The sequence below is a fragment of the Aptenodytes forsteri genome, unplaced genomic scaffold (assembly GCF_000699145.1).
Source record: "Aptenodytes forsteri isolate BGI_AS27 unplaced genomic scaffold, ASM69914v1 Scaffold172, whole genome shotgun sequence".
NCBI classification, from domain to species: Eukaryota; Metazoa; Chordata; class Aves; order Sphenisciformes; family Spheniscidae; genus Aptenodytes; species Aptenodytes forsteri.
Genome location: NW_008795018.1, coordinates 153,840 through 180,513, shown reverse-complemented (window position 1 = coordinate 180,513; position 26,674 = coordinate 153,840). Strand labels below are relative to the sequence as shown.

At 39.9% G+C, this 26,674-nt stretch overlaps 1 protein-coding gene across 1 annotated transcript in view; it reads right to left on the bottom strand.

The window, feature by feature from the left end:
* ENOX1 (ecto-NOX disulfide-thiol exchanger 1) overlaps positions 1–26,674 on the bottom strand; it is a 139,395-nt gene that overhangs the window by 63,539 nt on the left and 49,182 nt on the right. The window contains exons 5-7 of the mRNA XM_019471100.1: positions 19,756–19,968; positions 4,155–4,261; positions 733–850 (exon numbers count right to left, since the gene is read on the bottom strand). Of these exons, the coding sequence (XP_019326645.1) occupies positions 733–850; positions 4,155–4,261; positions 19,756–19,968 (438 nt within the window). The remainder of the gene's footprint in view (positions 1–732; positions 851–4,154; positions 4,262–19,755; positions 19,969–26,674) is intronic.

Below are 26,674 nucleotides of genomic sequence, written 5' to 3'. Positions count from 1 at the left end.
AGATGAGTGTCCAGACAGGCAAACCCTTTACTCACAACTTTATTAGCCAATGTCAAGAAATCAAGCAAAGGGTCCATCCAGATCATACTAGCAGTCAGTAATTCAGGCAGCTTCTGAGCCACCTCTTGGAGTGTCCACCCTTGGATAGCAGAGTATTTGTAGAAGGCCGAAAAAGTTGCTTTTCTTTCCACATATTACAAGCACCCTTGTTCTTTCTTTCATGATAGCCATCTAACGAGAGTCAAATTAATGCAGTATGCAGTACCATATTGTGAAATATGTACTCTTAAAAGTTAATTCCACAAAACACACAGTTAAAATGGTATACCGTGTTTGTTAGAGAGCTTATATATTACTACGTATTTGTTGAAAAGAAAGGTAAGACTTAGAGAATACTGACCAAAATGTAACTTCAACTGGTCTCATAATAAGACATTGTTACAACCATGGAATGAAAGACTGTTATGCAAGACTGCAGAGCGCATGCTAAAGAAACATAATGCTTCCAGCCAAGGGCGGAACTGAGAGAATTTTCATCATTATAGGTCATAGCAGGTGACAGACACCTCCTAGAGACAGCTTGCATCATTCAAATAACTTATGAGGGTTTAAAATAAGATACTGTCTTATACAAACAGCTATTAATAAGTCACTTCTCATATGTAAGTTTTTGTTTGCTTTTAAAAAAAAACAGTTGTATATACTTGACATTATAGAGGGATTTGGCTTTACCTGAATCATCTACTCTCAGCTTTTTACTGGGATTGTCACCACTGTCATCATCAGACATTTCCATCTCCTCTTCCCGGCGGATTCCCATGAGCTGTTCACTGTGAGCATTTCGGAGCTCCTAAAACCCAAAATGACCTTTTGTCAGTATTAACTTCCATCATGTCATTATGTATTATTTAGTATGTGTTTTTAATACTGCTCTGATTTTAATTATGCATCATTTTTCATTGTAATCATACTTATTTGTATATGAATATTTATAACAACAGTAGCACAGGGAATTCTTCCTGTGAAAGAACGGAGTTTATCAAAGGTAACACTCAGGGAAAACAAGAGAGAAAGTGAGTCTCCACATCGAGTGATCTTTAGTTCTACTAAACATAGCAAAATGCTTTAACAGCAGGGATAATGCTTAAAATTGTGTATAAAGCAGACTGATAAAGAGATTGTCAGCCTGCTTAAGGTATAGATAATTCTTGCTTCTCTCTGCCACTTGGGGTAGGACTCATTCAGCCAAGTGTAGGTGTCTCCATCAAAGTCATATTAACTACACCCTAAAAGTGCCTAGTTCTCTCTGCTGATGGTAAAGGGACCCAGAGCAGCCAGCGCAGATGGAGCGCTCAATATTGTAGGTGCCTAATGCTGGGCAAAGGAATCTCACCCTCTGTCCTTACGCCCAGATTGCCTTGGATTTAAAAGACCCAGCCCAAAAATGTTGTCCTGAAAATCTCTGCATCTTGATCCAAAACGAGTGCCAGCACGGACAACCCGGTTTCTGGGCGACCGCCGCAAGGGCAGGCAGGCAGGCAGGGAGCCCGTGCACATGTCACTAGGTAAATGATCAGCAGGCACGCGGGCTTTGTGGGAGTCTAGACGGTCTTTGTTCTGGGTAGAAAAGCTGGCGCGGGTGTAGCGGCTGGCTTTTTAATGGCAGCGCTGAGAAAATTGAGAGGACTCTATTTTGTCCTAATAATCCTGTCAGGTGTAACACGGGGATGCTGCACCGTGATTAGTGTAGGCCTTTTCAGTCTGCAGACAGCTAATTTTTCTGCCGACAAAGAGCTTAATTCCCAAAGAGGTGGTTTGAAACCTTTGAAACAAGGAAGAGTCGCGTGGAAGGAGGAGACGGCATTGAGGACTCCGACCACTGCTCCGTGCAATTAACAATAAGCTGTCAGAGAGGGACTGCGTGAAAAAAGGGAAGGCGTTTCCCTTGAGCTGTACCCTTGGTTCATCGGCAGATCTCAAATATTCTGATAAATGTATATGTGTCCATTAATCCCAGCAAAGGCAAGGAGGCTAATTAGTGGGCGTTTTACATGAAAATAAATTCAAATTTTAAAAAGTTATTAAAAAGGTAAATTGTCAACCAGTGTCTCATGCAATCAGAGGCACCTCTGGAAGAAATTAGCAAGCCATTTCTTAATTCCTTATTGGAAAAGACCACCTGCACCTTTTCCTGGGGAAGTATGCTGCGTACATGAGCAGACATCCGCTTACATTTACTCCCTCTTTAGGGGATAAATGTCCTTGATGTATCAATGTCTACATTATCAGCAAAGCCAATAATCTTCCACGGAGAATGCCTATGTGTATGAGTGTTTGCTTTGGGTTTGGGTTTCTAGCAAAGCTTTCCTAAATTCAGAAAAAAAGGGAAGGTGATCAGGTAATTAAACAAATTAGAAGATAATGTCATGGTTAGAAAATGTGATTTAAATGAAAGATGCTATTTGGTACATTTCCATTGTATTTCACATCTGAAAACCAGGCATTTCTAAAATACATTGGTTTAGCGAGAGCCTTCACATGTTTTTGAATTGTTTTTTTGTTGTCCTCTTAGAAAAACAAAAGGCAATAATATTTGAAAAAATGAGTAGTGAATTAACATTTCTGGAAAGTCCAACTCTTACACATTTCAGTTCACTAAAGATTTAGAAGCCAGAAAATGAGTCACACACCACACCCCTTTACAGAGTTAGTTTAAGAAGGGATGGTCTTAATATAATTAAAATAATCTACTAGCAAATCATATTTTCATACTTCTCTAAAACAAAGACAAATATCAATCCCCCAACTTCCCAACTTTCAATTGAACAAAGGCTTTATCCACTACTTATATGAAATATTTGTGAACAAAATGCAACATACAGTTTGTACCAATAATTTATGCTAACATTTTATTTTAAGTGTCCCATTATTGTGAAGTCATTTGGTATTCACCATAATAGCACTGATAATAAAGAATTCATTTGGTATTCATGTGGATGTTACATTTAGTGCCATTGGTATTCAACTGTAATTTAGCATTAGTTAATGGGCACTTAAAATGTTATCCAAATGATTTATATCACAGCACTTTAGTGTTTCTCAAACTAAGTGTACAACACTTATTTTACAAGTGTACTACAAAATAATTAAATAAGTGCACCTTACCTTTTAAAGTTTTTATTCTGAGACAGAGAAAAATCATTTAGAGGACTGTGATAGTAACAATCAACATACTGTACTACATGAAGGTAAACCAAGTGTATGTAAGTTGCTCATATTAAAAAAAAAAAAAGGGAAGAAGAAAGAAAGAAAACAAAGACAGCGGTACTTACTTTTTAAAATACAGGCTCATAGCGTATATACTGAATTAAAAACGAAAGCTGGATGACCAAAACACAGGATGAGGTCTAGCACTTCCTTTGCTGCCACTCGCAGCAAGGGGAGTTAGAATCCCATTTCCCCTGTTCATGCTTATGACAGTCACACCTGCATGGTCCCACATTGCTAACTCTGTGTGGTAGTATGGTTACATTTATACTGGTTTCTTTGCAAGCATAATACTTAGAATCAATACAAGTGATGAATCTACTTTTTTAAAGATAAACATAAAACAAGTGGGAAGGAGTATGTCATAATTCTGGACTTAATATGCTTAAGTCATTACTTAGGAAAGAAATTCTCTATTTTATTCTCAGGCAAAGTAATCTCATAATGACCATATGATGGCACAACGAGAAAAAAAAATCTGTGCTACAGAATACTTCTTTTAAAAACAGATCACGATGACTCCTAAAAAGTATTTTTCAGAAATAATTCTTAATTCTATTCTTAGTTGAAAATATCGTTCCTGATTTCACTACTTCAGTTCATTATTTTAGGTAAGTAAACATAATCCTCCAATGATTTCCCAAATTTTGCATGAAAAATAAAAACACATCGGTCTCTGTCTTAGTGTTATTTAATGACTATTATCATAATGAGAGCAATGGGAGCAATTCATACTGTAGACGAGACTGTATAATGGCCGGTTGATTAACAGCTAAAACGGTAGCCGTAAATATTGCTGAATACACTATGGCCAGCTACAACCACACTCGTTCTGTGTCAATCCAGCTGTGAGATGATGGATAGAAAGTAATAATAAAATCACCAACCTCAGAATGCTTTCGCCAAATGTCTATGTTCTTTCGCTGGGCTTTCGAGAAATGGTCCCAAGCTTTTTGTCTGGTAGAAGCGTTGAAAACGGCGACAATCTGCTCAACTTTGGTGAACAAGGAAGTCAAACAAGACAAGCAATTTATGTTGTGATCACTATAGAGAAGCAAAGCAAAGACACTAGGAGTCTATGGATGATGTCATTACTGAAACAACATCATCAATATCCATCCAATGATGTGTCTTTTGTACTTACATTTTATCAATGTTGGAGATGTCTCCCTTCAAGTCTGTCTCCATAACTTTAGTCTACACAACTTATAACTATGTACCAAAAACCACGCATGCAGCTGCTTCCCCGTGACGTCTGCTACAACTCTCTGCACAGGCACGTGCCTTTGCGTGTGTGGCTATAGGTGTGCGCCTACAGAAATGACACTCGAGGCATAAACCTGACACACGTTCCCCTGTGGCAGCTGCATACAGAGGAGCAAGCATTCATTTACAAATGAAAGCATGAAAGACAGGTGGGCTCTGCTTTGAAAGGTGACTATCTGCTAGTGGGAATTTGTCAGCAGATGGGAAGGGCTAAACCATACATAAATGCTGCATTCTGTACCTGCAGCTGCTGCTTCTCTTCTATTTAATATAAATGGGCTCACCTGTGGTAGATCATTCTGTCCTGTGTCCATGGCCTATGTAGGTTTATGTACATGAACAGTTGCATTTTTGTGCATATAAGATGAAGAAGAGATGTGAAATGGGTTTCCCTCATTCAACTCTAATGAATTTGTTCTGAAGCCAGACGTCAATGTTTAGGTCAATTATCTAGGACAATTAAGAACCTTAAGTTTTTAGCTACTTGTTCATCCTAAATCAGAAGCCTTTCTCCCAACACTCTTTTCTTTCTCTTCACATCAGTTACAAGCCACATCGTCCTTCCACAACAGTGACCTGCCTAGAAATGATTTGACCAAGATGTAAGTTGCTTTAATCCCAGCACAGTTAACTGCAAGACCACCAAGAAATCCAGATTATCTACAGACGACCCGGGCTGTGCTCCTGAGTGAGCAGCTGTGATGACCTGTGAACTCAAACTAAAAAATGCTTCAACTCTTTGACAAGGTTCTTGGCTATTTATCTCTTTAGATTCCTGGGCTGAAATGATGTCACTGTTTTGTAAAGCTGCAGCTTGGAGTACCTCCCTCCACCTCTTTCACTGAGAAATGGTGGCAGGAGCGCTGTAATGCCCTCTGATCTGGTCTCTCATCAAGTTGATCAACGGTTGCTCTCCTTCTCCACTAAAGTCACAGATGTGGGGGATCTTATTATACATAGCAACCTATCTTTCCTAAAATGGTGAGTTCACCTAGTAAGTCAGTTATGTATCTTTCACCTCTAGACTGGAAAGTTAACCCCGCTTGCTTGAATAGGAGCACATTTCTTTTGTTCTCTTTTTTTACCACTGTTGCAGGCTGCTTTCAGATTCAGAAAGATTACAACGTTTTGAATCACATATGGAAGTTTTTATTTGCAGTCATCAGGGCTGGTTAATTAACTTCTAAAGCCATAGAAAATAAATGTAGTATTTTAAAATTAATACTTATATGTAGCTTATACTAAAGAAGGTGCCTCAAAACTACTGGGATGATCCGATCCATTTGTGATCCACTCAAGTTTTAATAACAGATGTGATAATTTCAGCCTATTAGAACTTGCTTGGAGTGAAGGGTGGATGTATCAAGGAAGTTATGTTGTGTATATTTATTCAATTAATTTGAAAAGAATGAAAATGCTAAAGCACTCTATTATGTGTATAGAAATTGAGGCTAGAATTTAATTACTATCATTGTGTTGATGACCCAGGTGCTTAGAAAATCTTGCTTAATTAACAATCTTCTTTTAGTTTGCAAGTGGAAATTCAAGTAGAAAAGATTCACAAAGATATGAGGAAGAGCTGGTTTGCCATTTTCCACTAATAGGTATTAATAAGATCATCTGAATTTTGAAAAACATTTGAACTTTAAAGTGTTTAATTTCCATTCTGTGAACAGGTGCTAAGATTTAGCGAGTCATTATCTGGTCATTCTGGAAACTCTCCTCAATGGAAACACAAGCTAGGAAGATGTCAAAGAGTTTTTCTTGCATAACTGCAGTAGACAAAGTGAGCAGAAAAAGGATCTCCTTCACTTACCTAACTGTCAGGAATTAAAAAAACTAAAGGAGGTAGGATACTCTGAGTACTAGATGTTAAAAATCAAGGCATTTAAAGAAACTTTATGCAATAGGCAGCTAGGGATAATAAAAAAGGGAAATGTAGAGGAGAATATTAAATTAGTACATATCAAAGACCAACATCCCACTACTCTGTATTCAAAGAAAGTGTCAATGTACGTACAGCAATTTCGATACACGCAGCAATCTAGGCTATGAAGTGTTACAAACACCCACAGGTAACACCCAACCGAAAAGGTCTCCAAGCATTACATTAGAGCTAAAGAGCAGCCAAGGCCATGGTTCGACAGTACAGGAAAGTGGCTTCACATCTCTTTGTAGTGCATGAAAATCCTGCATTCACGCGTTATGAGATGGCAATACAATATGAACCCGTTCTGCCAGTTCACATTTGTTCATAGGTTAATTCAGGTTGCATCAAGATTAATTTGTTCTCCCACAGACCCCCTGGAAGCCTAAAGCTGGCATAACTCCTGTGCTGTGGGTAATTGGAAGACACGACATAACACACCCACCCCTGATCAGGATCAAATTTGTATGGGTGAGTGATCCAGCAGCACACAGTCCATAATAGGTAGATTCATCCCTAAGGGGAAGCCAGGAGAGTTTATATCAGCCTTTATATCAGCTGATATAAACATTTTCCTCCATGTCTGGGTAAGATTTGGCCAAAGAGAGGCCCCAGATTTTGGGCTGATATCTGCAGAATATGAGTGAAACTTGTTCCCAGTCTCACTGCTGACCATGGTTTTCAGACTACTTCCTGACCTCCAGAAAGAAATTTCCAAAATGAAATGACAGATCATACCTATCTCTCTAAGGCACATCGAACTCTAGGATGCACTGTACCGTCAACTCTGACTGGTAAGTAGAATTATTAAGTAACATGAAATATTCATTGTCAAACATCTGTTGGTAAGTTCTATGCTATATCAAATTTTCATTGACTATAGGCAAAGCTGTTTCCTTACTAAATTAGGGTTTAAAAAAACCACATTGCTCTGGAAGGGTCTGTACCATGTCAATGTTTTTCCTATCAATATAACTTACAGGATGTAAATAATTGCATCTTTCCTAACAACTTATTCTGTGACTGGTAATTTATATGGTACGTTTCAGACAAAGGATTATTATCTAATTGTTTTTCTGCTGAGTTATAAATAACTAAAAAGACCCAAACAACTAAGCCAAGAGTGATATGCAAGTGTCAATGTTTAACAGATGCAGTGTAACTACAATACACTTTATTAGAGGTGCCAGCTCATAGTAAGCATATTAAATGAAAGTTTGAACCTCAGTTTCTGTTGTCATAAAACATGCTACCAGGATAGGGTATTGTTATCAAGTATAAATGTAAAAACAATAAGAAAAACTAGGAACAACAACAACAACAACAAAAATCACTTAAACAATGCCTGCAGAAGTTGCATACAAGATTGGATTAAAGGGAAAACTAGAATTATCTGCAGGGCAAGAGAATATTTGACACAGGATATTTGAAAATGATACTAAGAGAGAAGAACAGAAATAAACAAGAACCAAGGTATAGTCTCATCTATAGCTTAAGAGGTAGAGAGAACACTTTTACCCTCCATTACATTTATCAAGCAGGCTATTTTAAATACATGACTGAGTAAAGGCTGAAATTTCTCCTTGGGTTCAGGAGACAAGAAGTAGTCAATTTTTCCTTTGCTTATTACATTATCAGCTGCCGTGCATACATGATCATTTTTAATTTTTTGTATGCAATAATAAAGAACATCAGCAACCAAATATTTTATAACACCTTACGATAAAAAACAAACAAAGTAGAAACTGAAACACAATATATTAAAATAAAAACAAAAGTCTTCACTAGCAGATAATCAGATTACATGTAGAATTTCACTCTAAATTCCACCATTTAGGGATACAGGATGAAAAGGGCTTTGCACTAAATTACTGTAAGTGCAAGAGTGGAATATATGGCAATTTAGCTCAGAAAAATTCTGTAAGAGTGCGACAGTTGACATGCAGGGTAAAAGAAAAATTCCACCCCTAAAATTACAGTGTAAAGGAAACTGTTACAGTAAACATATAACATGCCTTTCAAATATAGATTCGCAGCACAGGGAGGATACAGAGTTGGCGTGGTTTGGGTCAGAAGCCTTGTTGCTGAATTCTGAGTAAGCTGGAGTCTGCCAATCGATTTGGCTCCAAGCCCAGCAAACCAAGGAATTACAGTAGTCAAGGCTAGATGCTGTAAGTGAATGAATTAGACTCTCCAGGTCAGTTTTGGATAGGAAAGAGACTTTTTCTGGCAACAGTCCTGAAAGGCATTTGGTGCCGTACTGAACAGATCTTAGCATTAAGTCCAAGGCTAAAATTGCACGTAGGCGACTGACGTGACATCAATAAGAGAAACGGTAGACAGATTGCAGAGTAATGAAAGAAACATTCTTTTAATTAATCTGGGCAAAACTCTCAATCTTTTGGTTACGATACTATTTACTTTCAGAAAAGAATTTGTCTTTCACACATTTACATCTGAAAACCTGCAGCCCCTCCCTGTTACCCAATTCACATGCCACAGAGGGAGAAACAGATGCGATTGCCATTGACTGGCAGAGGAGGAAAACATAAAATTTGGAAACATCACCCTGGAGAAGACTGCAGATAATGCAAGGGATGGGTCCTAAAGTAAAGCATACCTCTGGTCATCAGCTGGATATGTAAGCAAATGCCATTATAGATTTGTATAATGAAGACATAGATTTTGACAGCAATGCAAAATAACTCATCTGCCACAAATAAATGGCATCCTTGTTTTGTTTTGGTATTCGTTTTTGTGGGGGTTACCCTGGAGAAGACTGCAGATAATGCAAGGGATGGGTCCTAAAGTAAAGCATACCTCTGGTCATCAGCTGGATATGTAAGCAAATGCCATTATAGATTTGTATAATGAAGACATAGATTTTGACAGCAATGCAAAATAACTCATCTGCCACAAATAAATGGCATCCTTGTTTTGTTTTGGTATTCGTTTTTGTGGGGGTTTTTTGTTTGGTTGGGGTTTTTGGTTTTGGGTTTTTAATCAAAAATCAAAACAAACAAAAAAAACCCAGAAAAAATCCATGGGAAGAAGGTGAGACAGCAATGCAAAATAACTCATCTGCCACAAATAAATGGCATCCTTGTTTTGTTTTGGTATTCGTTTTTGTGGGGGTTTTGTGTTTGGTTGGGTTTTTTGGTTTTGGTTTTTTTTTTAAATCAAAACAAACAAAAAAAACCCAGAAAAAATCCATGGGTATCAAAAAGAAGGTGAATCGTGGCTGCAACTCCATCAGAGGAGAATACTTTTTGGTCTGTTTGCTGTCTGGGTGACTGTAGGTTCCTTAAGACATAGTGTTAAGACATGTTATGATAAAGGAGAAAACCACAGGACTTCTCTATTATATCCCCAAATTCCACCTTTTTGGACAGACCAAGAGAACGGTGCCTCCAGTGATTTACCTCCCAAATCGTTTTGCTGTGTGGGAAGACAGCTTGCAAGGTTGCCATTCCTCAGCTTGCCCTGCTGCCAACAGCTACATCTGTACTGGCGATCAAAACCAGCCAGGGACCATTCTTGTTCCCCGAAACCAGCTGGCACAACATGCTGAGTGTCTCTACAGCAGCAACCCTTCTCTCTCCATCCAAAAAGATGCTTTTGGAGAAACTGCTTGGCCTGCACCAAACCCTAAACTGTGCCCACATTGTGTGAGAAAACGCTATCTGGCCCAGAGCAACAACTTTCTTATGGTTGAACAGTATGGACAAGCCTGCCTCAGCTCAGCTTAATTTAGTCCTATAGACAGAATCAGTGGGGTCACCTTTTACGAGCAGCCTCGCCTTTTCTGCTCTCGTCCTGATGCAGGGGTCATGGTGTTGCAGAGAGCCATTACAAGGCTTACCAGAGGAAGAAGGATGTTTTCCTCTCCTGACTACCCTGTCTCACATACCTAAATACTAGAAAGAATGAGAAACAAGTCGAAGTGTCCTCTCTCTAAATGACACTATGTTATTTCTACATTTCCCTTTGATTGGGCCTACAGTGTTTGAGACCAAGAGGAGGTTTGTCTGGGCTGATGGCTGATTCCCCTTCCTCTTCCATCTGACTCAGACTGGTCCTGGTCAAATGTGTTTGTGTGGGTTATTAAGAGGCCGAGTGAATGTCAGTGGTCTACGTAAACCTGAGTGACGCAGGAAGAAATATTTCTTCTTAATACAATAAGGAGATTCTTCCACATAGATGAAGGACAAAATAAAAAATACTTATATCACAGCACAAATTATAATCCCAGGTCTTGTAAAAACATCGAACCTCAGTGTCAGCAGCTGTTGTTTTCCTTTCTTCTTCTTTCAGCAGAGACACCCAGAGCGGAAGAGTGAAAGAAGGAGCATTATGGGGATACTGAAAACGTCCCATTTTCAGAATTTATACTGAAACCTGCACAGTAACTTGTCTGAGGTATGTATATCAACAATTGATAGTTCTAGAAATGGAAGAACAGTCCTTGTTAAACTTTGAAATAAAAAAAATACACTTTGATTAAAGAGACCTCAGTTTTCCCTGCAAGGTATTGCTAGAAAATCTGTCTACAAAATAAGCTTTGAAAATCTTTTAGGTTGTGAAACGTGGTCTAATTTACAACAAAGAAACTGACAGCTTGGTGTAACAGAGAGTGCTGGCGCCGTGCCATGTGATAAATCACTTGGACTCAACAAGACCACTTCACCTCCATGTCATTTCTCAACAAACAAGAACCTGACATCAGGCCAGCACAACACAGTAGGGCAGGTACAAATATACACTACCTGCTCTTTTAATGCCACCATCTTATATTACAGAACAGACTTCACAGACCTTGTGTTGACATCCAGAAACAAACCTAAAAAAACCCCCACGCAACCTCCCCACCCCACTAACTCAAAGAAAGATTAAGTGAATGTTATTTTCTTCATCAGCTTGACAAGATTATTAGCCATCCCCAACGCACTGCATTTAATTAGCTCTTCTCATTGTTATTTATGGTTAAGCAGACCTTTTTTTCAGTTCTCAGATTTAAAAATAGCAAAAGTAGGAACAGCTATTTTTGTAAGCCTGTCCAAAAGCAGAACCCCAAGGGAACAATGAGATGAAGGAACATCATAAATGTGACTGAACTCTGGTTCAGGTCCCGTTAAGTGAAGGGACTCTTTCTAAGTAATAATTGTCCAGGGATCTTGCAGATTAGGATGTTCCTAGGAGATCAAGAGGGCTATATTTGTTTCGGGCATAATATGGTTTCTTTTGCTGAAAAAAAAGAATAGACGATGGCTTCAACAGCCACAGCCTCTTCTGGCAATCAAACAAAAAAATGGTCTCACGCATCTTATATGGGAACATTTACTTCTCCCTTTGTTGCCATACCTTATGTTCCCCTGCCTGCCATGACTTGTCCCCTTCTCTCTTTGTTTACTGCCTGCAGTCTCATCTTAATTCTGTGTTTTCTGTTCCCATCTTTCCCTCCCACATAGTCTATCCCTTTCCAAAACTCTTTTCCTGCCCCTTTAACATCTCTGTCATCATCACAAATTACACCATTTGGGACAAATCCAGTGATTTGACATGAAGTAAGACTAGTGCCTACTGAAGGGAGTAAGTATTTCAACCAGTCATAGTTGCACAGGGTTATTCATATTCATATTCACAAGGTTTATTCATTCACTTACAAGCAGCCTGAACAGTTTTAGATGTGCAAGCCACATGATGTGTGTGCACAGCCAACTCAGAAAACCTTTTGGGTGAAACCTCCATCTTTACTTCCTTGCTCCAATGCCTTACTCTCATCCCTTATTGTTCATTTCCATACAACATTGACAGTTCAGTTCTGTGAAGCATTAGGCCCTTACCTCCATCCCTACTCAGCAAGGCAGCTCAAAACCAAGCACAGATTTCCATGTGATCCAAGCACATGATTCTTTGCACTGAACCTTGCTTCATCATCTAGGAGATCCTGCAGGATCCAGACAAGTGGCATGAGTTGTCAAAATGGGGCCTTAGGCTGAAATCTCTTGAGAGGCAGTGCTTTTATTTTGCTATAAAACACCATGCATATTTAATGGCCTACGTTAAAAAAAAAAGTCTTAAAAATAACAGGAGAAGAGCTTCTGTTGAAATTCTGGCCACGCTTAAATTGATACCAAGATTCCTATTGAGTTTAGGTGGAGTGAAGGCTACAGACAATGGAAGGAACAAAGAAATTCAAAGAAAGTGAAACACAAAGGAATAAGCTATCTGAAACACTACAGGCTGCAACCACAAAGGGTTATACTGCCAGAAAGTGGGGAGGAATTATAAGAATGCAAGGTAAAATAGAAATGGAGTATTTCATCTCTATTCTCTGCCACTGCCGCAGCATCCTGGATAGAAATGCTTTTGAGAACATGTGTATATGAGATGGAAAATGGGACGACAAGTAAAAAAGAATACAGATACCCAGCTGAGCTTTACTGGACAAATTATCAGTACAGAAGCAAGCAAAGAGCACACCAACTAAATGAGCTGATCAAAAGGGACTTGATGGATTGTGGAGGTTATTTTGTATTTAATTTTTTTTTAGAAATACATCAAGGTAGAAAGCAATAGTGGCAACTAATGACATGAATGATTAATGTTTTTATTTGTATTATAGTGGCATTATATGACACCAACTGAGATCTGGGCTGCACTGTAAAAACACATTATATGACTCAATCTCTTTCACAAAGAGCTTAATGATGACCTAAAAATTGCACATAAAGTAAGCTCATATTTTTGAATTAGTCACTGGCAAATGAAAGACAGACTGTAAGACTGGACAATTAAAGAGCAGGAAAATCCTTTTAAAAGTTGTTATTAATGCAGAGCAATTGAAAGAATACTCGGAAAGCATGACTGTATATAAAAAGTCTGACTGCTACGAGAATTTTAACCAGCATGCTTTCAATACCTGTAATGAAACTGGTTTCATTTTTAGTACTAAGAGAATATACTAAAAAGTGGAAGGATTACTGGGAAAAAGGACTGCAGTACGGAATTTAAAGCAAATCAGATAAGATGGTGATTTTAGTAATCACCATCATATCAACGTAAATTCTACCTTTTCTAAAGTAAGAGAGCGACTTTTGAAGCGAACCTGTAATGAGAAAAACAAAACTCATCCCAATCCTTTTTTGAAGAAAGCTCAAAAAGGATTTTTAACATTTACATCAGACACCTACCAGCTATTTGAAAAAAAGTCAGAGTACTCTTACACACCACTAAAGTCCTTCAGTAGGAAGGAGAGAAAACTCAAGGTGACAATCCTGACCTTCCCAAGGAGGGGGCCACGACACAGAGTCTTCTCCCCAAACCTTTGATTCTTCTTAATGAACACCATCCTGAATCAGCTCAGAGGTGTATCTAACCTCATATCCTGTGTCACAAATAAAAGGGCTAAGGATGCTTAGCAACAAGCTAAGCAGGTGAACTGCATAATCTCATAATTCCAGGTTTCTTTGGTTTCAGGACTTCTTGAAAGATGAGAGATGAGTATCTCTCTGGTTTTGCTTCCATGTACACCTTTACATGCAATGCAAGAGCATAGGGAAGCAAACAAGCTTACTGGCAGCAGAAGGAAGTGGCAGGCACCCTGTATATTGAGCTGTGGAGTGAAAATTAGTCTCCCTCGATAGCAAGATGGGAAGAATATCTACATGATGACTGGAACTGGACTATGCAGTTCAGATCTTGAGATCATTTTCAAAAAATCAAAGCAGGCAATGGCAGGTAGAGTTGTCATAAAATTCTGGCTGATGATGCTGTGTACTTGCTTTAAATGGTGCCTAATATTCCAGTTGCTCCGGATGCCTCCCTGCTTCCCTGCTCACCCATATCAGCATAGTGCTGTAGTGCGCCTACACGGGAGCTGTTAGATTCAGAGCACCACAGTGTATCGCTCTGATCACAGCTCCTTGCAAAGCTGGGATATCACTCACATACAGATGGCTTTTCCTCTGCCACCACCATGGCTTTTGTGGCAAAGGTGCACCAGTAACATAATGAAAACTGCAGTGCTTTTTCTGACCCTCTCAGAAGTCAGCTTATTGTCCAGACAAAGTAGGGACTGACTCAGATGCTGTCTCTTTCCTTCTTTGAAAGAATTAATAATGACACTTTTGTCCACAGATATGAATCCTTGTATTTTATGACTTCATAAGTGGCCAAAAACTACCAGGTTTTGGTCCCTGACCACAATTAGAACTCTACCAGGAAAAAGATCCCAATATTTTCTTTTTAGTTAGTGGAAAAACCTATTTTACAATTTACAAATACTCCAGCAGTACTACTGAAGATTGCATCCTGTCACTTATAAATTGCGTTAAACTTTGTCACAGTTTTGCTTTTACTGCTTATAATGATGGCATGATATTTAGTAGCTGAAATGGAAAAAAAAAGGTGTCAGTATGTAGCTTGTCCACAAGGTCCCCTGGAAATATCAGGATCGCCTACTGGTGTATACTGGCCTTGAATGCTGAGTGCTGGGGTTTGCCACGCTGGATTGCCACTGGCTTGCCTAATGCCAACAGTAGGGTTGTCACTTAGCCGTTGTGAATGAAATTCAGGATGGCAACCTTTAAGCATGTCTAAGTGATTTAAGGGGTCTACGTTCTGTTTTCAAAAGCTGCTTACTGAGAGTCAATGAGATAATTACTGCTTGCCAAAGTAGGGTGAGAACCCGCAGCACATCTCTGCTCCCTGATGGCAGCTAATGCACAAAGGGATCTCAGGGTCACTGGGAACTGCCTTCCCTTTCCAGGAACCTCACGTCCACCAGGAGGTAAGGACACACCTGTGATTACTTACACTGGAATAAATGACTCTGCAGATTTATACTCCAGCTTGCTCTGTAGGATGAACCATGTGTCTATCCACACCTTCAGACTCACATTTTGACACTCAGGCCTTTTACACAAGTTCTAAGACCCTGGTGATTATCTGCAATCAGCTGTGATGGGTTAAAGCTCAGGCATCCTACAAAGTACAGGGGAAGGGCTTCACACTTGGGAATGCATATAAGGCCACAGCCTTAACTAGCTGATGGACTATGAATACGCATCCCCTGGGTGGGAACGTGCCATAGATGTATGTAGCTGTTCTCTCTGTTCAGTGCCATGTTACAGGAGGCAGGGAGACACCTCCCTCCAGCTGGCATCATTCTGGATCAGGTGCCTAAAAGCCATCTGTCAAACACCCTAAGGAAGGTCAATATTGCCTTTCAGAGCACCAGCCTCACTCTTGGAAGGAGGGAGGCTTAGGTTCAGTTCTTTCACTGGCATTCAGGGTATTTAAACATATCTTTCCAAAAGATTGTCTTGACCACTAGGCACTGAAATTCCCTGAAGGCCAAGGAGAGAGCGAAAGTGAAGGCTACCACGTGACCAGCAAGTAACCTGGCCAGGGGGCTTCATGATAAAAACCACCCTCCCACTGTTCCCCCACAGGCACGCGAGAGACTGATTCATAGACCCTGCTGGGGTCTGGTGCCTAAGTCCCTTGAATATTCATCCATTAGTAAAACTGACAAAAATGACCACACATAAGTGAGTGTCATTAGCTGCTCAGTACTCATCTGTGGGGCACTTCTGTTAATTACACTGTGTATCTATCTACCTGCGTACTGGGACAGTTCCACCCCCTTGTGTGTCTGACTCTTGAGATATCAAATTAATTTTTGAATATGGGATTTTGAATCTTCACTCATCTATAGGTACTTTTGAAAATGTTGTCAAGGGACAGTGCACTAAATAGTCTGAAACCTCAATAAGAGGTAGATGATGTTTACAGTGCATGGAGGAGAAAGTCAGAGAAGAGAATTGCAGCTTTGGTGTAGCCTAAAAAACAGCCCAACGCGGATGTCTCTAGGGCTTCCATTTTTCTTACACATGAAGATCAACATCTATAAGCCTTAGGCTGAAAAGGTGGTTTGGGAGGAAACGAAACGGAGATGCATGGAAAGTCAGGGAGCAGTGTCACACATAACTGTGCTGTGGAAGCAAAGTGGAAGAATTTAGAAAACAAACTGCAAAGACAGAACTATCCAAATTCCTGGAAAACAATCCATACTTTAAGCACAGATTAAAATCTAGAAAAACTAAGTAATTTAATAAAAAAGAAGGAATTGGACATTTTTTTTTCTTTATCCCTTAAATAACTGAAGAAGCACCATAACAAGGCTAAGACTCCCTGTAGAACTTAAATCAGGGGCTGTAAATTGGTGGTGTGACAGCAGTAATACACTTTATTTCACTGATTATCCTGGCACAAGTACCTTGGTCAGGTAATTAATTCATATGCTGAACACTTGACCCAAATTTTTAGGGGTAATCCACCTGGTAATCTTCTAAATACCTCCAGGCAGAAATTTGTAGCAGGGATTTCAATACCTGTACTTCTTTAGTCGTTGGGCCATAAGCTGAAATGTTCTGGCCACACTAATCCTCATTAATAACAAAGCATTTTATACTGAGACTCACATAGACAGTGTGTGTGTTCCAGGGGAATGCACTTGAAGCCCATTTTCTTAACGTATTTCTTCTTCACTCCCCATAATATTCACTGCTACAATGCTGGCATTTTTAGCTAAATCCAAGTTCTTCCCTTATGCTACGTCCTTCTGTATGAAGACTACACACAGTAAATGGGATCAATCTGCTCTGCACAAGGCATGTAAAAGTTGAACATCTGGTTCTGAGCTAGACCCACTGTGAATCCTGCATGGGCAGCAGAGAAAAAATGGCATCTCCAAGGGATGATTCATCTCACTGGAAGAGCACCATGAGGTCAGTCTGATGACTCATCCCCTGGAGATGCTTATTTTTCTCTGCTGACTGCAAAGAAAGCCCAGAATGGTCAGCTTGGAGTTGGACATCTGACCTAGTTCATGACAGAGGAACGCCACATGGTATTTTAAAAATACTGTAATAATTATGTCAAATGGCCACACAGCTGCAGCATTACACTAGACTTTTGGATCCTTACTGCGGAACAGCAGAAGTGGTTTTTTGGTACTCTGCAGAATTTAATAGACCACACGCACCTGTCTTGGACATCTAGTAATTTCAAATTCTTCTTCATAAAGCAAGTGACATATTGTAACCGACTAAATAGGGCTGTGGGAAAACAATGGAAAAGGACGCATGAAAAACATTCCTCAGATCAACTCAAATACAGGAAAATTCTTGAAAAAGGGAAGCTCATTTCACAGTCTCCATGTTTAGCAATCAGGCATATACATGTGTAAAGCAAAAACATCATCCATCTGTTTCTAGCAAGTTTGCAGAGAAATTTAGTAAGACACATTAATGCTAATAATGGCCAATGTTTATGATGTTTATAAAATAACGAATGTGGAGCATCTGGAAAGCTCATAAAATTTGTTCTTATAAAATCCACAGAGTGTAACACCTTTCCCTGAGCCTGGTTTTTTTGCTGACCTTGTCCTCGTCCTCCTATGCCAGACCTGTCAGAAACTCTCTTCTTCCAGGCGTTGCTGTGACTGTGGCACTCTGAAACTCCTGTTTTGAAGCCAGACCTATTTCTGCTTTTGTAAGTTCAGCATTCAGCACATTACAGGAACAAACCAGATAGCCAAAACTGCAAGTTTCCACCTGAAACTACAGGGATCTCTATTTCCAAGTGACAGATGTTCTACAACAGTTGGTGACAAACGGGCTAATTTAGACTGATTTAAGTAAAGTTCAGCCTGCTGACAATGGGGGATTTTTTTAAATGCAGCTGAAGAAGGCATTTCCGAATGCTAGGGCTGGCTGTTGCACACAATCCTACAGAGGCCCTGGTGTGAATTGAACAGCACGGCCATGCATGGTGCCTGCATCTCTGCTCCTCACACTGTCTTTTAGTTGCTGAGGTGGCAGATGACATTGCCTAGCAAATTACCAAGGGAATTAGCTGGTCTTTAAAATTTACTCACTGAACATACATCTTCAGAAATCAAATGTCTTTGGCCCAGAATCTTTATTCCTAAGTTCAAGCATCTAAGCTCTTAAATTAGAAGGACATATGCCCTGGGGTGAATTGGTCTTCTGAGGTGCTGATCTCTCCATCACATACACAGGAAGCTTCCAGGGGCTGCTCTCCTAACCCAGGCAAGTCCTTCCAAGTTTCTGCCTTCAGCCCTAATTTCTGAAGGATGACCACTGAGGGACCAGAAAAATATCGCAGAAAAGCCTTTAGGGCTTATTTTTTTATGTAAATATTAGGGGTGTGATTCAGAAATTACAATGTAACAACTTCATTGTCCTCCATCTGGTAAATTGTCTTGGTTTTTGTTTTTAACTTGCATATGAGAGCTGGCTTCAGGCTCCACCCTTCTGAGTATCATAAAGCCTCTTGCTTGAGCAGCCATGAGTAGACATGTTAAAAAACAGCAACAATGAAATTAGTTTTCTTTCTCCTTTCTTCTCATCTTCTTTTTTCTCCTTTCTCCTTTCTTCTCATTCTCTTCTCTTCTCTTCTCTTCTCTTCTCTTCTCTTCTCTTCTCTTCTCTTCTCTTCTCTTCTTCTCTTCTCTTCTCTTCTCTTCTCTTCTCTTCTCTTCTCTTCTCTTCTCCTCTGCTCTCTTCTCCTCCCTTCCCTTCATAGAACACTTCCAGGCAAGTATCCCGATTATTGTTTTATGAGGGAACCTCATTAAGTTAACTTCATTGATTATATTTCTGTACTAAGAAAATAGCTGCCAGCACTAAATATTTAAGGCAGTTTATCTGCCAAATTAATACTGGCATTGTATCAGCCAAGCAGTCCTGATGCCAGCAGCAGTACAGCATATTATTCTACTGTGGGGGTGGCCTGTATGCTGTGAATATATCCCTAAAAGTTGCTGAATCCTACTTCCTTTTACCTAAACGCAGGCTAAAAATATAACCTAATTGTCCTCTATTTTGTAATTGGCCTAGTTAACTAGCTGCAACACACAGGCTACATATCACTTCTCTCCACAAAAGTATGATCTTTGCTCAGAGCAGGGAGGCTTCTGTCTGGTCCGTTCCTGAAGCGTTATGTCTACGCAACAGTAGACATTATGCATAGAGCATGTCTTCGTCTATTAATAAAAAAACTACTGAAACTTTGCTCACCTTGAGAAATAAGCTCTTAGGAATGGTCCTTGTTCCTCCAAATTGCCATAGAGTATGGAATAGGATATGAAGTAGAATATGACTGCATTGCAACTACTTACCCCCAAACAAACAAAATGATAAAAAAACCACTACCACCACCACCACCATCACTACAACAACACTGGACAAAAAGGAGTTACTTACATTGAGTGAGGATCCCTGTTAAGGCATTTTTGAAACTCTCCTTGGCTTGCTCCATTTCTTGCTCATGAGCTGCCTTTTCATTCATGAGCCGGCGGACATGGCTGTTGGCCGACTGCACCATCGAATAAAACTGGTTTGCAGAGCGACGATTCACCTCGCCTCGCTCAATCCAGGTAAGCAGCACCGTGATGGCCTCTGAAAACTTGCTATCATCTAGAACAATCAAAGCACAGGTTTTAAATTGCAGGCATAAATATCCTGCCAAGAACACATTTTCTGCTCCGTGTCACATTAAAATCATCATAAATCCTGCTTGCAGTATATCATTTTGGGCAACTTTTGGGTCCTTTGTTCTATCAGATGTAGGAAGCCAATACTGCCACGTGAAGCTACATAAATCTTCCTTCAAGACTTGTCTTCCGTTTATTTTAATAGCTTTCTCACAACAAAAAGCAACCCCTCCTTCCCTGTGGCCTGACTCCTTCCTTTCACGACGTCTCCCTTAAGCCGTTCAGTGATATGGAATGACCTTACAGTGGGAGTGAGGAGACCTCTGTGTTACTGGACCCACTGAGGAAATGAAATGTGCCCACGTTAATCTGCTCGGCTGAAAGCTCAGTCTTGGGCTTTTGTCAACAGATTTCACTAACATCACATTCTTAATTAATGAACAATGACGAGGCTGAACAATTCCTCCTCAAAGCACTGATTAATTACAAGGAACTGCTCTGAACAGATGATGTGTCTGTATTTGTTTTGTATTTTGCATTTGCCTGTGTTTTGTTTTACATATTTTTTTTAAAGGAGTCCAGATGAATCCAGGCAAACACCTGGATTACAGCTTTATGTTTACCATTCAGGTAACTAAAGTTATATTTCTCTGCAGAAAGATTGCCAAAACTGGTGGCTAGATTTTGTGCACTCCTTCCCCAAGTAATCTTCTTTCCTCTGACAGTGCTCTCAGCTTCCTCAGAAGACTCTTAGTACAGCATCCATTACACTTCTGGCTTCATCACGATTAAGAGGACACATTTCTTTTTAAGTCCCATTTATGCTGAACTGCAAGAAAATGTTATTACAACAGAGTGTCTTCCTGTGGAACCGTTTTTGTGCAATTTGATCTCATTTTTTCCCCAGGATTTTATTCTATAAAACTTCCATTTCCCAACAAATCATTTTAAACATCTCATCTAGTCCTTGATGGTTAGATTTCTTTATATATATTTTAGATGGTAGGTAAACCTTTCTATAGGAGAAGGTATACAGTTATGGAGGGGAGAAGTAGTATAGTTATAACCAAAAGACACTTAAAATGAAAATTGGAAAATATTAAACCTAACCAACTGTGTTACAGGATACAGAAATGTGGGGCATAGTTTATAAGACTCTGCTTTCCATGTGCAAAGAATAATGACATACTAATACTTAAGTGATGATTTGGGCTTTTATTCTGAATCAGTAATCACTTCCCTAAAAGGCGAGGAGCCTAAAGTACAGAGAGGACAAATGACATGCTCTGTGCCCACAGCCTGTGAAGACTAGATTTTACGTTGCCTGATCTTTAGCTGTCAGCTACAGCAATAGGATTTGCGCTCCGCAGCTGGATAGGCATGTTCACCCAAGATCCCCGCAAAAATTTGCAAAATAAGAGCATCATAACACCCTCCCTTGGTATGATGACGTATCTGTTGTAACTTTACATTAACATGTGATTCATCATCATCATTCATTAAGTAATTGTCTCTGGGGAGGAAGAGTCAGTCAGGCATATTTTCTTTCCATACTGTCCCCTTGGATTAGACTCTACATCCTAGCTTTGCTGGATACATACGCGGCAGGTATGTATTAAGTGGCTCTGATGAGTGAGGTTGGCTGAATATGGGCCTCAGAAAAGCCAAATGTAAAGAAGGCTCAGGCAAAGCCTCTTCATTGCAAGAAAACACCAGGATAAGGCTTTCCATGCTTGGGTAAAATCTTCAGCCTGCGAAATACATGGGAGCTGGATGTCACAGATCCAATACAGCCAAGAACTCATCCCTGGAACATAATGTTTGTTATAATTACAGTAGTCAATAAGAATAACCTGTAATGGCTTCTGGCAATGTTAGCATGCAATTTCCAACAGTCTGTACAGTCAGGTCACCCTGCGGATGGCACTAGCCTGTTAACACGAAAGATGCGGCTGATTCTGAGTAGAGAGTAACTACAGCTGAATGTTCCTCTTTTTTCCTTGTAGACATCATTATCTATATCATCACACATAATTTATCACCCAACACTGAAGTACCATTTAGGGTAAATGATCCCATTCAGTCTAGGTCAAGACATGAACAGCAAAGTCGGGAGAAATGATACACAGAAGGACCTCTGAAGAGGTACACTGTGACCGGTGACGAAACAGCGTGCAGAACTGAGCAAAAATGTTCCATGGAAATGCATGAGGAAAATCAGTTGCAGAGAACCATTCTCCCTTTTTCTTGCTTTACTGTCTCCCCAGTACACAGACCTATGCTGTTTTGCTATAGAGTCTATATGAAATGAAAACACCCCTCCTTTTGTTTTGTTTTGATCAGGCACAGTTGGTGTCTGTGAGGGATGTTCATAAACATGCCATCCTTCTGCCACACAGATTCAACCCATTTAAAAGGACAGGCTGAAAAGCTGTTTTCAACACACTGTACTGCCGGGAGCTGCAGAGGTCTGTGGGCCTGTTATAGTTAATTCATGGCTCCGAACTAGCAGGAAAAAATCCTTCCATTGGTAAACATCAGCATCTTCATTGATTACATAATTAGAAGATACATTAAAAAATGCTAGAGGGTAATATATGCACAACAGGAGCACATTAGTAAATAACATCTTTTCTCTACAGTTTTAAAATTTCCTTATTTCACCTTCATTTCTAACTTTTCTATTCTTGAGCTGACTACTCAATGACTGGCATAAGGTAACTCACTGTGAATTAATTTTCTTTATCCAGAATGCAGTGACTCTGAGCAATCAGAGGTTCACTTAGAAAATCAGATTTTTATCCTGGATTGTTAATTTATTTTTTATTTAGTAGAAAAATAGTAGAAGAAATGCAGCAATGGAATCTAATTTAAGCAGAGCATGAACTGCCTTATGATTGCAGCCATTCATTAAAAAAATAAAACAAACCTCCTAATTCTGTTCAAAATTATTCCCTTGCGGTAGGATGCACATAAATATACACTGTTTAAAAACATACTCTTAAAATAAATTCCTTTATATAAGACATGCTCCTGTATGTAATCGTGCTTTTAAAATGAGCACATGGCAAATTATTTTTCACATTTAAAGCTTTTTTCTCCTTCAAGTTACAGCATGTTTTAAGCAAATTAGGTAGGATTCATCTCTTTTATGTCAACATCTGATTTAGTAACCCCAGGGTCCTGGTACAGTCAATGGAAAGAGATGGACACTTGTCGGACAGGCTTTGTCAGTCCTGTTTTAGCTGTCTATTTGAGGGTGAGGTGAACTGTGCCCCAGAAGTGCCTGCTTCTGGGAGCCTGGGATGACCTCCTCAGGTATAGACATCTCTGCAACAGACGTCTACATTTGGTCAGAGTATTCCCAATCGTTACACAAGTGCACCAGTTACAGAACACCTACGCAGCGTTTGTGTACCTATGTTGGGTTTTCAGTTACACTGGAAGCTGAGATGCACGCTATGTCGCTTTGATATTACCCATCTCCTGAGGATGGCTTGCTGGGTGTCTGTCGATAGAGAGTTCCAGGTGCTGCCAGACTCGATCACAGGCCTCTAGAGATAGGATATTTCAAACTCCTCTTGTATCAACTGAAGATATTTGGCACTTAAATCCTAGCTCACAACTTAGAGGAAATGAAATATAAAGAAAAGAAAATGCATCCCTAGAGCTGTCTGGGAAATTGTCAACAGGGATATTTCTATGAAAAAAAGGAATAATTGTTGACAAATGTTTTACATTTTTCTGCTTGTAATTTGACCACCTCTAAGCAATCTCAACTGGCATAAACTACTTAATAGAAAAATCAATGACAAGAACCGCTACAAAATGGTATACTGGGAAAAAGTGTTGGAAACAGAGGTTTTGCTCTCAGTTTATGGAGTTTCCCTGGTGTAACACAGGGCAGAATTCAGCTCAGAGTAATCTGAAATGTTGTGACTATTTATGTCTCAATATTAAGCACCTCCATAAAGTGCTTTCACAACTTTGGTGACAGTTTCTAAGGCCTTAGACATTAGAAAGGAGATAAGACTAATCCATCACTCTGAAGGCAGGCATTCAAACACTCTTATTACTATCATTTTTACATTTATAGGCATATTTCAAATATAGCTAACTTTATATTTCTGTATTTCGAGAGTGACGTTGTTTGCTGGACTTCTAGCTAGGACAAGATCAAACACTGGGCTACAGTTGCTTTTAGCCTTGTTGGTATCTTTCCAACCCTGGGCATTCTCAAATGTTTGAAAAGTATCTGAGATAATTCACACAACACTTGGAGCCTGTCTAAATCACAGCAATCCTTTTGTGTTGTCCTATAGGCCATGGTGCTGTCAGCACATGCTATCTCTTGTCCCTAATCTTGCTCCCCTGATGCAATCTCCTAGGCTTGTAAGGAGACGCTGGAAAGACAGAGCTTGTTGCTATTTATCCTAATGACTACACCTAGAAAGCGTCTGTGCTGGCTGCGTATGTTTTGGGTTGCATTAATGATCTTATTTTTCTCTGGCCCTTCTGGAACATGGGAAGGGACAGGACTGCCCTTATGCTAAGCTCTGCCCTGACCAGTAGAAATCCAGTTAACAAACACCCCTTGAAGGTATTCTTGTGAGCACTGAGAATGACTGCGCTGCAGGGCATACAGAGAGGGGACAAGAGTCGTGGGATATATCCCATCTATTTGCCTCTGATTGACAGCCTGTCCCTGTCAGCGGTAGCTGTGCCATAGGATGATGATGTGTGCCCTGCCTCACCCTCACCTGCTCAGCACTGCCCCTTTGCTCCCAGTTACACTGCCCTGGGGTCTGCCTGGAGCTGCTCGTCTGATCACGCTCCAGTTCCAGTTTGTCAAACTGGGCCCAGCCCAGCTATTACAGGAAAGTGGTAGAGGCCAGTTCAGGATGCAAACTTCTTCACTCCATACAACTGCAGCCGGTGGAGGTGGTACGGCCAAGGTTACTGTTAATCTGACTTCTGATTTAATAACTTATTATGCTATAACTAAGATTTCTAAACTGCAAACACTGAATTCAATATGAAAAGTAATAAACCACAATGGGTGACTGCTGTGGGTGAATCAGGTCAGGGAAAAGGTTTACTAACCTCTCTCATCAGTAGGTTCAGCCCAGCTCCCCTGTGCATCAGGAACAATTTGCTGCCCAGCACACGCCACTTTTGGTATCACAATGACGACCTATTTTTCTCTTGGCTTAAGAGCTTCTCTTGCACAGAGTGCCTACCACTGACCTAGAAACACAACCCTTCAGCTACTACCCTCGCCTTCTTTTTTCCCCTGCTCAAATATCTTATATAATTGTGCCATGCAACACACACATCAGTCGTCTGGTACTTTTGGGATTAATAACATTTTTAACCCAATGGCACTGCATAATAAGTGAGAATCAGGGAATACAAATTCTTACTGCCAAAGGGTTATTTTAAAGAATGATTAATATCCACCTTACTATTTCTTAAATAGCCTTAACTGTATCCTATAACCAAGAAACTTTTCCATTTACGGAATAAATGACTAGCTGAAACTAGATTTGATAAAAATATGCATATACATTTACTAAAAGATATCTTAAAAGGTACTCTTTCCCCCCTATATCATCAAACTCTTTCTTCCAAATTAAATCACACAAGATTTTTCCAGAGGTGGGTGTTTCATGTGAGACACAGAAATCCATTATCTTATCCTGCTGATGCCATTATTTCCAATAGAAAGTAATTATGAGGGTATTGAGTTTCCTCCCTATTTCTCAAAATCACACCACAAACTTTCAGATCGACGAGCTGCAATTTCCCAGTTCATAGTAATTAACTTGAGTCATTTTGCAGTGCGGTACATTTAATCAAGTGGGTTTATATTAAAACCTTAAAATTCGCATTGATACAATACAGATTAGGTGAAGGAGGACACTTTTAGTAATACACTTAACAGCAAATTTATTTCTTGCAGGCTTTCGGAGGAAGGTGCCCAGGGAATTGGATTACCAGGCTGCCGATAGCTGAACCGACCTTACGCTCCTCTGCCAGCAGACAAAAGTGCCCTTGCACCGTGCCTGCTCACAGCCCCTGTGCGAGGTTCTCAGAGCCAGATGTATTGTGTCACAGCAGATGTCAGCAGCATATGGAAGAAGGAAGGAGAAAATGATGATCTAAAAACGGGAAGGGTGAGTGAACAGATTTGACGCTAAAGTGTCGAAACATGTCTGTGGTAGGGCTCTGTCCTGATATACTACTAATAAAAAAAGATAGTGCTAAAAAAAGGTCTGGAGTCTTTCAGCAGCAATTAAACCTGGCATTCATTGGATTCGTTCGGAGGATCTCAGCTTTGCCTCCTCTGCTGACGTAGCCCTGCACTGAATTCGATCCTTTCTGTGTGAGACTTGCCTCTGGATAACCGCACTGCTTCTGCGGCGCTCCACAAGTCTGGCTCTCAAGTGCAAAGTGATAATGAAAGCAGCGTGGTTTTCTTCTCAGTGAAATATCCTATTTCCCAAGCAATTAAATGTTGTTTATATTTCAAATGATGTGCAAGGGTTGAGATTGTCAGGCTTGATGTTACCTGAATCTTGCACAAGATGCATCCCTGGTTAGTTCATTCTACTGTAACTGCCATCTATTTATTTAAATTTCCAATCTGTTCTCTCTTCAGGGGATAATACCGTGCCTGGCAAAGAAGC